Below are 14,792 nucleotides of genomic sequence, written 5' to 3'. Positions count from 1 at the left end.
ATTCATGTTATGCACAAGAACTTAAAGAATTTTAGGATTTATACGGAGCGAACAGTGTTGTTCTAAGCAGTATTACCTACCTGAAGCACTTCTGTGACTGCAGTGAATCTGCAACATCCCCCAAAAGTGTAACTTTAGAACATCCGTTCTTTGGGTTGTGAGTAACTGTACTTCAGTAATATTTGTTAATCATTGGTAAAACAAATCATCAGGCTGCACAAACGATATTGTAGTGATAATGACATTTTCTTTTAGCCCTTTCAACCTCAAATACTCTTTCATTCTGTGAAAATATAATTAAATCATATTTCATGTTCTAACAAACTTTAATATTCATCTTGTATTTATTTTTCACCATGCTTGTAAAACTTGTGAATATTGTGTTCCAGCAAACTGCATTGCATTGGAGTGCCTACTACAATAACCCAGAGCATGTGAAACTTCTCATAAAACATGATTCAAATATTGGGATCCCTGATATTGAAGGAAAAATCCCGCTTCACTGGGCAGCTAACAACAAAGACCCTAGTGCGATTCACACAGTGAAATGTATTCTGGTAAGAAAATCTATTATGTCTTTTTGATATTCATTACTTAATGTGATAAAAACATTTTTGCTTTCTTGAAATTTTTCATTCGAGACCATTGGCTCTTTGAAAATTGAATCATTTGCTTGTTCTATTATCGATAATTTGTTAAGAAGTCATCTTAGATATGTTTGCTATATTGATGGGAGTTTCTTCTTAGTTCTGTAGGTGAATATCTTTGCTCTAAATCATGGTTTATGTATATTCTTTTAATTAGCTTGATGCGTTTAACTATTCATTTTGTGGGGGAGGGAGGGAGGAAGGGATTGCCAGCTCTCCTGGTTAAAATGTCCAAGTCATATTACTCATCTCAGTTACATCTTGCACAGTGAATTCTCTGTTCCGTGTCTTGTCTTCATTATTTGAAAGTTTATTGCTAGTTAATTGTGCTGAAATATCGTATCTTGTCTGTTGTGTCAGAACTCTAGGAAACAGTTGATCATTCATCAGTCAGCCCTTGATCAGTTTATTGAGAGACTTTCCAAATATTTCTTCTGTACAGATTAAATAATTTTTCCTTGATGGCAGATTTTCTAGTTTCATTTTCTACACTGCCATAATAAGTACATTAAAATCATGTCCTTAGCTTGATTTCCACCTCAATTTTTGTTCTTTGTAAAATCCCTGAGTTTCACTAACATGGAAGGATAGAGAAGTCTCAGTTAAATTTTCCTCTCATATTACAACAGTCTCCCTGTAACTCTGTCTTTCAAATGAGTTTCAGAACTAGACACGTGTTGGTTGTAAGCTAACTATAATGACTTCTATGTCTGTTTAAATCTGCTAAAAAGCAGATATGGACTGCTGGATTAAAATTTAGACTTTTCCAAACTTTAGATAGTCAAGATAAATGTTTTTAGAAGTTGCAGTGGATTGGCCCCAGCCAACAGCAAAACAACCACACAACCACTTGCTCACTCCCCTCCTGTGAGGTGGGGAGGAAGGCAAGACAACTCATGGTTGAAGAGGATGCCAGTTTAGTAGGAAAAACAAAAGCTACATGCTCAAGCAAAGCCAAAAAAGGGATTTATTCACTGTTTCCCATCAGCAGGCAGAAGTCAGCCACATCCTAGAAAGTAGGTCTTCAGCATGCTTAACAGTTGCTTGGGAAGACAAATGATGTAACCATGAAATCTCCCCTTCCTTCTTCTTTCCCTGAGCCTTTATTGCTGAGCATGATGTTATACGGTAAGGAATTGGGGTCAGCTGTGCTGGCTGTGTCCCCTCCCAGCCTCTTGCTCACCCCCAGCCTCCTTATTGGGAGGAGACAGTGAGCAGGGCAGGGCAGAGTATGAAAGAGAAAGCCTTGTCATTGTGCAAGCACTGGTAAGTAATAGCCGTACGCTGGTGTGTTGTCAATGGTATTTCAGTCACTAACACAAAGCCTAGCACCATACCTACCACTAGGAAGAAAGTTAGCTGCATCCCAGCCAGGCACACTACAAAAGTTCAAAAATATTTATCATCTTTCTCTAGGTGTTCTCAGAGATTTTCTTTAGGTAATTGAGAATCCTGACCATGGTAAAGTGTTTTTTTTTTTGTTGTTGTTTATTTCTTTCCCCTTCAGACAGCTAAAAGAGCATATTCTTGTTTCTCTCTAGTCTTTTTTTGTGCATCAACTGAATTCTTTATATTCCACCTATATAAGCTTATCGATGGGAGTAGCATATTACAAGTTAAAATGAAATAGTAATTTAGCTTACAGGATATGCTGTGAAAGTTGATGATTCAGAAGCATTGTTACTAGATAATCTATCTGTAGATTGAATTTGGTGTTAAGTATAAATACCTTTTTTTTGGTGGGGCCTTCAAGTCTAATCCTTTAGTATGATCTTGTCATCTCTCCAAACTGATGTGGTTTTCCTACTTATCTTTATAGATATCTATGTAGCAGTGTTAAGTCAACACAGCTAAATCAGAGCTCACAATCCTCCCCAACTTTCTCAGTCATTTTTCATCATATTACCCAGCTCCAGATCTATTGCCCAAGCTTTACCTTGGGTTCTCATTCCTCCCCCAGTCTTCACATCCAGGTTAACTCTGTACTCTTTCAAATTCTTCCTGCATGTTTCTAATGTACACACACATACAGTTAAAATTTCTGTCGTCTTGTGTCTTAACTTACGTAATGGCATTTCTAAATTCATTAGTACAGTCTTGTAGTGATAGTAGTGCAAAAGGCCTATGACAATGTTACTGGTGCTCTCCGTTTTCTGTCACATCCAACACAAACTAGCTGTCTTTGCTTTCATCATAGAGTGCTGTAAGCTCTGTGCTGTTGCTCAGATAGCAGTTGGATATTGATGTCTGCTGCTGGTCAATCTGCATTGGCAGTCTTAGTCTGTTGACTAAGTTACAAAAAATAGCATTGCTGTTGTTTCTGTAATGTTATCTTTAACATTGTGGAAGAATTCCACAGAAAAATACTTTTCTCCAGTGTCCTACCCAGAATTGCCTAGTGCTGCTTTACAAAACCTTAACAAAAGTTAAGCTGATGGTTTTATTGAGGCCACAGTCTATGATACTGAAAAATACTGTCTTGATTTTTCTGTGCTCTGCCATCTGTATGCACCCATTTGTTGTCTCCTGTTTTTAAATTCCTAGTAAGGATTGTCGTTCTGTTTCATATTTGTACAGTACTTAGACCATTGGGATAGTAAAACTAAGCAATAATGAAAAGAGCTGAACTGAATGCTGAAAAAGTAAGTTCAGTTTGCACTGGTGGCAGTTATACGCAATTGGTTACATCTATTATCGAAACCCATGACGTACAGTGAAAATGGAAGCAATGACATTTTTAGGACGTAAACATGCAAAGTAGGGAGAAACCGTAATCTGGAGATCCTCTCATGGTCAACTTCCTTTTCCACCTTTCCAGATTCAGCAGTGCTTGGTTACATGAAAAACGTTGGGAAGATTTAAGGAGAAAAGAACAGAATAAGGTTCCATTAATATGGTGGAAGCAACTGCTTAGTACTCTGTCTCTGTTTTATATCTCTTCTCTTTGTTTATTCTTCATGGTAAGAGACGTGACATTTATTTATACAACACTTTCCTTTGTTGCCTACATTCCATTGTTCTAATTGCTGCAGAAAGAATGTGTAGCTTCAGTTTCTTCTGTGTATTGTGCTTAAGATATTAATGTAACGTGACAGTTTAATTATGGCTAGTTTTACAGATAAAGCACTTATAACGCAAAGAAATTATGCTCTTGAATGTGAGCACAAAGAGGCCTACAAAATTTTTGTTCAAGTGGACAAAAAGGTCAAAAAGCATAGGTACTTTTAGACTAGAATGTAAATAGTGACTCTGTCAATAAAAGATTTCTTATCATTTTGGAAAAGTGATGCTGTGGATTACAGGGGTATGTTCTGTGGAACACCTGTGGCTTTTAGCCAGGAGTTTTAGGAGTCATGTATTTTAATATGTCCTTGTGCTTTGGAAGGTTCAAAAATTAGCTTTCTAATTTACATCAATAAATTATAGGTAAAGAAAAAGTTTTTTTTTTTTTCTTTTTTTTCCCCGTTTTGTTCAAACAGGTTTTCCTCTGGTGCAGTTAGAACTGTGCATGTCTTCATTCATTTTTAGTCATTCTTAAGTGATTCTCAAAGACTGCTTCTGATTTTCCTGCAGCGGGCTCTATACTCCCCCTGCTGAGCAGTTTGAATAGAAAGGAAATAAGCATAGTAACAGTTTTCTCTTGAGCAGTATTACAGCTAGGGAAGAGCATAAGACTTCACTTTTCACTGTAATGGCTCAGATAAATGCTTTTGAATGCTTATTAGAATAGTGGCATTCATGCTTGGATTACTGTGGTTTGTGCATGTAACAACTTTAACTTTGATTTTCTTTTTAGTTAGAGATTCACATTTATCAACTTCTTATGTTTTTAATAGAAAATCTGTTATTGTGCTAGTGGCTAGATGTGGTAATGAACTACAATATGTTTCAAGTATGTAATTTTTTTTGCCTCCCAAAACACGGCTAATGTTACTGATTTAAAAAAAGGCATCCAATTTTTTTAGATATGTAAAATAGGGAACATGAATAGTGGCTACATGGAGTGTAGAAAGTTAGTAAATGTTTAACTTCACAAAAACTAATCAAATATTAGGAAGTTGACATTTTCTGAAAGTAAGACAGCAAGATACAAAGAATCAGGGCATTGTAAAGTAGGTTACTACTGCAGTGTTAATGTAGCCAGATTGCATTTGAGAAATGTAACTAACTTTAAACAATAAATACATTTGGAGTTAATATAATAAATAGAACATATAGAAGGCATAGACTTGGTAGATTAATATTGGGGTAGAAACCATATCCTGACTTTTTGCCACTTGATTTATCGTTCTCAGTGTTAGGTGTTAATTTTCTATGTAATACTGCATTTCAAATAATGCGAATACAAGTGATTTTTTAACATGTTTGTGTACTTCATAAAGTAATGTAGGAAAAGTTGCAATTAATTTAATGAGAAAAGGATCAAGAACTCGCTTTGCTTCATTAACAAGCTGCACTGATCACAGTCTCTCCCTCCTGTTTCATAAGCATATTGTGGGGCATGGTGTGGCACAGTATTTTCAGGATGATCATTTTTCTTGGTTATCATGGTTTGAGACCCACTCTACTGTTGGAAGTCATTATGGTTTAAAAATCTCAGGACTATGTTCCTTTTCTCTTTTGCACAGAATTCACATGACTTCAGTGAGTTGTTTTGAATCACTGCAGATAAAACAGCAGACTTGCTCCCTATAGTTTATTTAATCTCTTGTTTTGACATATTACTTCTGCTCTAGATGCTTGGTGTCCTGCATCCTGAATTTCTATTGTTTGGTTTACTGTTGTTTTTAGAGCTACCTCTTTTTTTTTCTTCTTTTTTTCTTTTTCTTGGAAAACGAGTTTTACAGCTAATATTTCATGGGGCTTTATCATGTTCTTCAATTGTGGAACTCTGCAGTGCTAAAATGGTGTTCATTTGTACCTGTTATTTGCCTCAGAAAGAAAGTCAGGAAGAGCAATCTGTTTAGAAAAAAGTTGATGAGAAGAAATCATCGTAATATGAAACTATATACCTGCAGGCCTTACATGAAAGTAATCTAGCATATTTTTAAAGAAAATGTGATGACGCTTCAAGTTGTATCTATTAATTCCTACGTTATATTATCATATGACTGATCACGATACTTTTAAAGATTTTGCATGTTCAAAATTAAGGTCATTACAAGTAGATACATTCATTAGAAGTACTATCCCTTATTTCTATCCTGTTAGCTAGAGACTTTGACATCTCTGGTGGATAGTCATGTAGTTTTAAAATACTAGAAATGTAATAATAACGAAAGCTGTAAGATTAACTTGTGAAAAAAGGGGGCTGTCCTAGGAGAAAAATATGTAGAATATTTCAAAATATCTCAACTTTAAAAATCAAGTAAGAAGATCCAGTTATTTTCGTAAGAGCCCAAGGATCATCTTTTATGTATCTGTGTAAGGAGTCACTTGCACAGATTGACAATACCACAAGGCATGTACTGAAAATCAGATCTTGAACAATAATTAAATATATATTTAAATAAAATTCCAGAAGAAATACTTGAAAATAGCTTGTGCTATAAAAAAATATAAAAATTAATGGTTGGAGAGCTATATTCTACTGAACAAGGATGACTCTGTAGAAGATATCTATTGTAAGACTCAAAATATCTGTTGAGTTCTTCTCTTTGTCTTAAGTATTTTTTGAATTTTGTATTTTTTTAAAGGAAGCTGCACCTACGGAATCTCTGCTTAACTGGCAAGACTATGAAGGACGAACTCCCCTTCATTTTGCTGTTGCTGATGGAAATGTGGCAGTTGTTGATGTTCTGACCTCCTACGAAGGCTGCAATGTGACATCTTATGACAACTTGTTTCGAACTCCTCTTCACTGGGCAGCCTTACTTGGTAAAATGGACAATGCTGAAGTTGTTCAGTTATTAATTGATTATGGTGTTTAATCTTTATATCTGTTTTTTATTTAATTAAGGCATTGCATTATGCTAACTAATCTCTTAGAACAATAATATTCAGTTTCTGCTAGACCAGTATTAGAAGTTTGTGTGTAGAATGTTGGTTTTCTTTAGCTCCAGATTCTCCAAAGCACTGTAAAATGCATTTTCTCAACAGGCTATATATATTCATAGTAACAATTAGAGTGTGTGAGATGTTCTTGAGTGTTCATAGGTAAAAAACTTATGTTAAGAAACTGGGACTGAAAAAAAAATGGTACTCTAGAGCAGGGCCTCCAAAGAGGTATGTATACACCCCAGACTGTACCTAAGACACTGCACTGAGGTGCATGAAAAAAATATCAGAACTTCTATTTATATTTATTTTTTATCTGAAAAAAAAAATAAACGTTACTAATTTTTGTATGAATTGACACTGGCACCCTTACTCAGTCTGTATGTCAGATAGTCATGTACAACTTGCAAGATGCCCTGAGAGAAGTGTTGGCACTCCACAATGCAGAGGGGTGATCGTTGTGTCTTCCCTTGTTCATTTGCTTTCAGCATATTGTGATGCATTGCAGTTTGCATGTACCCAGTTAAGTAGTTTTACAGGTTATATTATCTAGTTTTTACTGAACTACCACTCATAAAATAAACAAGTGACTTTAAAAGATACCTGCAAAGTAACTGTGGGTAATACTGATAATGCCAATACAAGCAAACGTAAAGAAAGTGGCAGAGTTGATGCTTCTTTTATTCCTGGGACTCTCCATCAGCCACTTTTTGAGGTAAAAACAATGACAATCTAATTAAATCTGACAATATGTTGTCAAAAAAATTACCAGTTATCAATAAGACTATTTGAAATATGGACTGACATCTGCTATAGTTAACAACGAACCTTGCCCTAGGTGCCTTGAGAAATTAACTAATGGTTGTACGAAGCCATCAAGACATTAAAAAGCTAAGCATCAAGAACATGAAGACAAACCTCTACATTTTTTTCAACAGTGTTTCAAGTCATGTGATAAACAATCCAGTGCTTTACAAAGTTTCACTAAACTAAATGATAAATCTTTGGCAACCTCTTTTGCTGTTTGTTGCTTAATAGCGAAAAACAAAAAGCTGCATACCATTGGGGAAACACTTGTTCTGCCTGCGGTGGCAAAAATGGGTAAAATAGTGTGTGGAAAACAATATGGCAACAAACTGAAGTGCATTCCTTTGTCAGCAAATACTGTTGGAAGAAGTATAGAAAACATTGCTGAAGATCTGCAGAAACAGATACTAGAGCAAATTATGCAGTGTGGGAGGTTTGTGGTACAACCGAATGAAATTACAGATATTTCTAACTGTCTCAGCTTTAGGTATTTGCTAGCTTATTCTTCAATAATGAAGTAGACAAAAAACTACTTCGTGAGCCACTAAGAGGGAAGATGTACAAGAGAAGATATATTCTCAACATTAAATGACTTGATAAAAGCAGAGTCTATGGAAAAACTGTGGAACCAGTGACCGGGTGGCTTCTTTAACTGGAATTAAAAAAAAATGAATTCCAGGGTGAAGTTGCAGAGCTAGCATCGCATGTGATATTCATTCACTGTATCATTCATAGACAAGCTATTGCAGCAAAGTTGAAGCCAGAAGCACACAGAGTGCTGCAGGATTAATCATCCATGTGATTAATTTTATAAAAACAAGACCTTTAAATAGTAGAATCCTTTACAGTACTTTGTAATGAGTTGGGGAGTGACTGTGAAGATCTTTTGTTCACTGGCTTTCTCGTGGCAAAATGCTTAAAAGACTTGTCAGACTATGATTTGTCAACATCAAATAACCCATTTCTTGAGCCTAATGACTTATCATTCTGGCTTCATTTCAGCTTCTCCTCCTCCAATGAGGCATTAAAAATCTTGATCGGTAAAAGAATCAGTGGATAAGCTCATCAGTTTCTGTAAAAATTCTAAGGATATTAAAGTTACAATGGCTTTTGACTATCTACTGATTCTTGCTGAGGCTGTATGTTCATTCACCTTACCGAGTCCTTGATTTGGGGGATTGTTTTCCTTCTTTGCAGTATGATTCAGTTACTCAAAGACAATTTCTGTTGCACTTTGAAATGCTGATGTCTAATGTGTGTATTGACTATGGAATTACAGGCAGAATAATATTGTTCCAGCCCCTTTACCATCTCGTTGGCCCTCTGGTGAACCCACTCCAGTTTACAAGCATATTTCTTGTACTGGAAAGCTCAAAAATTGATCCAGTTTTGTAGGTATGTTGTAACAAGTGCTAAGTAAGCAGGGATAATCTCTTGCTTCTGGGTGTGCTCCTGTGAATGTAACCCAGAATACTGTTACCTTTCTTTGCTACTAGGACAATGCTGCTTGCTCACACCCAGCTTGCTGTCTGCCAGGTCCTTTTCTGCAGTGTTGCTTACCTGATGCAAAGTGCAGGGCTTTACATCTGTCCTTGCTGAATTTCACAAGGTTTCTGTTGGCCCAGCCCTTCAGCCTGTCATGTTATCTCTGGATGGCAGCCTTGCCCTTGAATATATCAACCGATGCTTGCAGTTTGGTGTCATCTGCAAGCTTTCTAAGATTGTAGTCGGTCACCTGCTCCAGGTTACTGATAAAGGTGTTCAGTGGGATGGATCATGGGAAAGATCCTTGAGATAGTTTGTTGTTGTAGGTGTTCAGGCATAGTACAACCCATTAATTGCTGTCCTCTGAGCTCCATCCAACCAGCATTATACCCACCTGGTGATCCATGCTCCCAGATTGTAATGCCCTGACTTGGATGCACAAGTACTGTGGGAGATACTGTAAAATGTGTTGCTAAAGTCGAGGTAAGTAACATCTGCTGATCTCCCTCCTTTCACAGATCCAGTTCTTTTATCATCAAAGGCAATCTGATTGGTGAGGTATGACCTTCTTGATCCATTCTCTAAGCAGAGAGTCCTGGGAGCCTTCTTGGGGAAGACTGAGGACAAGAAAGCCTTGAGTACCTCCACCTCATCTGTGTCTGCTCTCACTAAATCACCCACACCATTCACAACAGGCCCACATTTTCCTTGCTCAGCCTCTTACTGTCAGTGTAGAGGCAGAAGCTCAGCTCATTGGCTGGGATATCCCTTGCCAGTCTCAGCTCCATTTGAATTTTGTCTTTCCTGACACCATCCCTATGTGCCCAAGTGATGTTTATAAGCTTCTTCTTAGTAGCCTGTCACTACTTCCACCTCCTGTATAGCCTTTTTGCATCTGATTTCTGTCACAGCTTCCATGCTTAGCCAAGTCTTCTAGTGTGTCTAGCCAAATAGTCTTCTAGTGTGTCTATTTGTTTTCTTAAATATTGGGATGTACTATTCTAGAGCATGGAGGAAGCTGTCCTTAAATACTTAACAATGTTTGTGAGCTTCTTTTCTCTTCACAGCTGCCTCCATGGCTTCCCAGCTACCAGTTTTCCCACACAAACTAAAATCTGCTTGCCTGAAGTCCAGGATATGTAATGCACTACCATCTTTCCTCGTTTCCCTCAGGATCTTGAACTTCACAACTTTATGGTCACTACAACTAAGACTACTGCTGAATGTCACTTCCCTAGCCAATTTTTGCTTGTTCATGATTAGCCCATCTATCTGTGCTGGTCCTCTGGTTGGTGTGGAGAGAACAGTACCGCTCTCTTCCTCCCAGAACTCCTTAATGTGGTGACACAGATTCTCAACTGAATTCCATCTGCAGACAAGGATGCCATCTTCTGCTGCCCCAGCCTTAGCCAGAAGGAGTGGACTCTCCCTGCAGGCCAAGACATTCTCTCTCTGGAACTCTGTTAGGGTTGAGTCCACTGTGTGCCAGGGGTAGTAATTGTGATTGGTTCTGGAGACCATGACCAGCATTGTGGAGCACTTGTACATGGCCATCAGCAGAACTTCCAGCCCTACCTGCTCACCCGTCTGTGCACATTGCTGTGGAAACTACTGCTTCTCAGAGCCGAAGCCTAGGCCTGGCTGCTATAGAGGTCTCTCCCTAATATTAGTTGAATGGGTGCTTTACACCCACTAGTCAAGAGTCATCTGAAGTCTGATGGGTCAGAGTCCAACTGGCAAAGTGTCAGAGCACTCCTTGAATAGCTGATGGGTCCTTAGACAGTGCTGGAGCTTGCAAGAAGCTTCTAGAATCTCTCTTTCCCCCTCAGAAGCAGACACTCTGAAGTTCCTAGACAATCTGGAAGCATAGACTAGCTTCTACTGTGTGGTTTATCTGTTACCTACTTCAGTTTGCAGCACACAAGCAAGTCATCCAGTGAAAGCCCCTGCTCACAGCAGGCCCGATTAGTTGAGGTTCCTTAGGGCCTTGGTTCAGTTGAGTTTTCGGATCTCCAGACATGGAGATTCTACAGTCTTTCTGGGCATTTGTTCTAATATTTGACCACTTCCATGGTGAAATAGATTTCCCCAGTACTCAAACTGGGATTTCCCTTGTTGCAGCTTGTATTCATTGCCTCTTGCCCTATCACTGTGTACCTTTGAGAAAAGCCTGCTCCATCTTTTCTATGTTCTCCCTTTAGACAGCTGTAGGAATGAGATCTCTCCTCAGTCTTTTCTTCTTAATGGTGAACTGACCTAGCTCTCTTGGCGTCCCTTCATCTGTTATACCATCCAACCTCTTAACTATCTCGGTGGTCCTCCGCTGGACTCAGTCCCATTTGTCAATGTCTTTCTTGTACTGGTAGGCCAAAAACTGTGCAAAGTCCTCCAGATCCAGTCTCACAAGTACTCAGTAGAGGGGAAGAATCAACTTACCTCAACACGTTGGCTATGCTCTCGTTAATACAGCCCAGTTGTGGTTGTCCTTTGCCAGTCAGTAGTGCTCATTGCTGTTCAGCTTGTCCACCAGGACCCCAGGTCTGTTTCTGCAAAACAGTTACGTATCCAGACGGTCCTCAGGCTCATATCATTGTCTCTATTATTATTTTTCTTCCAAGTTATGCTGCTTTGTTATTATGAAAAATAGAAAAAAGATCAAGTTTGACTTGACTTAGCAGGAAATCTTGCTCAATTCTACTAGTGTCCTCTTTAAGAGGCGCTGAATGAGGTGGCCCTCACAAGAGAGTAAAGGAAATATTGTTGCAGAGGCAAAAAATAATGGCAAAAATTACTCCAGCTCCTCCCCCAAAACATGATCAGTTAGTTTTTTTCTCTATTTTATGCTGTTGCTGATTACTCAGGGAAAGTTTATTTCTGTTCACATTACTTTCCTGAGACTCAGATGCTCTGTAAATTGTGATGTTACATATGTGAATTCTGTGCTCTTTGGTTTTACAGGTTACAAAACTGAATCTTTGCAAAATAGCTAAAAATCTGATTAAATATAAATAGTCTAAATACAGGAAAATGAGCCTCATAAAAAGACAGGCACAAAAACAATACAAGTTTGAAAATTGACCTCCTCGTTTCCATTCTGCTCAGTGGAGAAAGAAAAAAATCAGTTGAGTGCTTGATAAAAAGAAAGAATCTTCCAACATTCTCACTCCCCTTTTAACAGACTTCATCCTCGTGATCCTTTGGGACACTACTGACAAAAAATGCCAATGAAAGAATCAAGTTGCTCGGTGGAACGAGTTATTGCAACTCCAGTGACAATATACATGTAGTTTGTTTATGTTTGCTTGATTGCTTGTTTTTAAGTTCTCAAATTTGCATTTGCATTCAAGTTAGTATATTTATTGAATTTCCACAGAGAAACTGTGAAACATTTTAAGTGTCCTCAGGTCAGTCCCCCAAAGAAACAGTCATTACCACTTGTTTCTGTCCAAGACGCAATATTTATCATGTTTTGAAATCGATTGTGTTTAAAGAGAGAATTTTGTCTGCTGGAAAAATGGAGTGTCTTATCAATGTGGGATAAAGGGGGAAGGTGTGCCAAGACCACCAGAGTGTTTGCGAACTTGATGAGGTCTCTAAGTGGCATATGCCCATGAGGAACTTCTTACTGGTAACTCATGATTAATTTTTAGGGTTCTTTTTAAAGTTACATACCACATGTTGTATATAGATCTCAACGAGTCTATGATGTTATTAAATGGTCTTAGTAGTAGGAGACGTTTAGTATTGCGGGAATGCAGCGCAGATATTCTGTTAAAGGTGATGGGTTGCTGGGTTGCGTGTGACTGTACCTCATGGTATTGTTGCTCCTGGTATTTCTTATTTTGTGAAGGTACGTGAAAGTCTCACCCAAGTTGCATCTCTTCTAAGTAAAAGAATTGCAGAAATGACAGTTCTTGACCTCGAGAATGGAGTTTCAGTGTTTACCTGGGAAAATCTAACTATCGATGTTCTAGTAAGATCCATCTTTGCATCAGTTTATTTACTGTTTCACCAAGTACAACTCTTTTTTTCAACCCCCCTCAAGTCTTTCTTCTCATAGATGATTTAGGTAGACCTCCTGTCCTGATTAGAGTTCAGTTGCTCTTTTTCTATTTGTGTACTCAAAGTTTGGACAACTTTTTTCCAGTTTCTGTACTCCTGTGTTTTTTCTGCTGGGATTGCACTCTGAACCAGCTTCTTTCAGTGCACCTGTTTAATAGTCCTGAGATGGGAAGAACATAGCAACATTAATTCTCTTCTCTATAGTGTTTTTTTGGTAGGAAGAGACAGAGTGTGTGGCGTTGTGGTTCCAGTCTTGTCTTCATTGCTGAAAGGAAAGAAAAAATTTCCTGTACACCCTAAAGCTATTGGTTCCATGTCCTTCAGGAAAAAAGAAAAAAAAATCCCAAATGACTATTCATCCTTTTTGACACAAGCTGACCATCTTCTCTCATTTCTGATCCTTCTATACATACAAGGTCTGAAAGTGCTATTCTGCAAAAGAAAGCTTGTCTAGTCCTTCACCTCTTAGGTTTTGAAAAGCTACATACTACATCTGTTACAAAGCTACATTTTCGTACCATTATTGTTTTCATTAAGTAGTCTACTGCTAGTTGACCTATTTTTTTCTTCATTTATTCTAACAATTTATGTCAATTGTGCAAAAGGAACATAATGCAGAATAGACTGTTTTGCCCTCACACAAGATACTGGGAGATTACACTTGTAAAGTCAAAGGATTTTTATTTATTTTTTGCCTTACAGTATCTTCTTTAAAATATTAAATTATTAAGATATTCTGTGAGCTAAATATGCCTGCGGAAGAAAGCATATGAGAGGATCAGTTGATTTTAATGGTAATACACTGTATTGGGTCTTTGTTTTCCTGTCTGTGAGTTGGATATAAAGTTTACCCATCCTCCCCAGTTCTGTGATTTTAATCTGAAGACATTCAAATGTTTTAGTGGAAGGAGCTGTGTGTGTCAGCTTGGTGGTTTTTGCAGATATAGCAACTGGTAGTAGTAGACTGTGTTCCAGATTCTGCTGTACACTTTTACTTGAAATTTTGTATGAATAGAACCTGAATAAAGAATACACGCTTGGATGATGGACAAATGAACATCATTATTAGTCTGTGCTGACTTTTCTGCTTCTGACTGGCTGTCAGTCAAATACAGCATCTCAGCTGAATCATCAGAAGCTTTTTCTGGACATATTCACCTCATTCATTATAATATTAATATTGCACTTTTCTGACCAGATAATGCTGGTTTCTTTGTTTAAAGAAGTGCTCTAATGCTGTCTTTTGAAAAAGTATAAAATCTTTCTTGGAACACATTCCTAGTCATTCATCATTCTGAATTGTAGGTGCCCCTCAGAAATGAGGGTACAGAATATGGAACTGGAATACTATTGGGAATAAGGTGTATGCCGGGTTTAACAGTGCAATTATCAAGTCTTATGATTCTCTCTTAGTGTTTAGACCATTGTGGCTACAACACAAACAGTATTTATTGAAGTCTGTTCGTTTTCTTCTGATTTTTTAATAGGGAAGTGTTTAACTTAAGAGTTTGATAAATGCATGTTTTTATTACATTTTTCTCAGGTCATGCTCAGATTGTCCATCTCTTATTAGAAAGAAATAAGTTTGGAACTATCCCATCCGATAGCCAAGGTGCAACTCCTCTACATTATGCGGCACAGAGCAACTTTGCTGTAAGTAGTACATACCCTAAGTGTAAAGTAAGTGTATTTTGCTGAAATATTTACAGTGTAACAAAGCATTTGAGTTGTTTTTGAAATCATAAACAGTGTCAGCACAAGCTTAATTCAGAGTTTTCCTAGTAATTATATGAA

General features: G+C 37.6%; 1 protein-coding gene across 4 annotated transcripts in view; it reads left to right on the top strand.

Annotated features, from left to right (window-relative positions):
- The window catches only part of INVS (inversin), a 101,202-nt gene that overhangs the window by 45,974 nt on the left and 40,436 nt on the right, over positions 1-14,792 (top strand). For 2 of the 4 annotated variants that reach the window (XM_066992685.1, XM_048079551.2), the window contains 3 exons: positions 390-557; positions 6,344-6,524; positions 14,542-14,651. In XM_066992685.1, coding sequence (XP_066848786.1) covers positions 390-557; positions 6,344-6,524; positions 14,542-14,651 — 459 coding nt within the window. Of the gene's footprint in view, positions 1-389; positions 558-1,872; positions 1,914-3,465; positions 3,608-6,343; positions 6,525-14,541; positions 14,652-14,792 lie in introns of those variants that run through there. The other 2 variants (XM_013181159.3, XM_048079553.2) reach the window with 2 other exon arrangements.

The sequence above is a fragment of the Anser cygnoides genome, chromosome 2 (genome assembly GCF_040182565.1).
Source record: "Anser cygnoides isolate HZ-2024a breed goose chromosome 2, Taihu_goose_T2T_genome, whole genome shotgun sequence".
In the NCBI taxonomy this organism is placed as follows: Eukaryota; Metazoa; Chordata; class Aves; order Anseriformes; family Anatidae; genus Anser; species Anser cygnoides.
The sequence above is the reverse complement of the archived record's forward strand: the minus strand, read 5'-3'. Positions and strand labels throughout refer to the sequence as shown.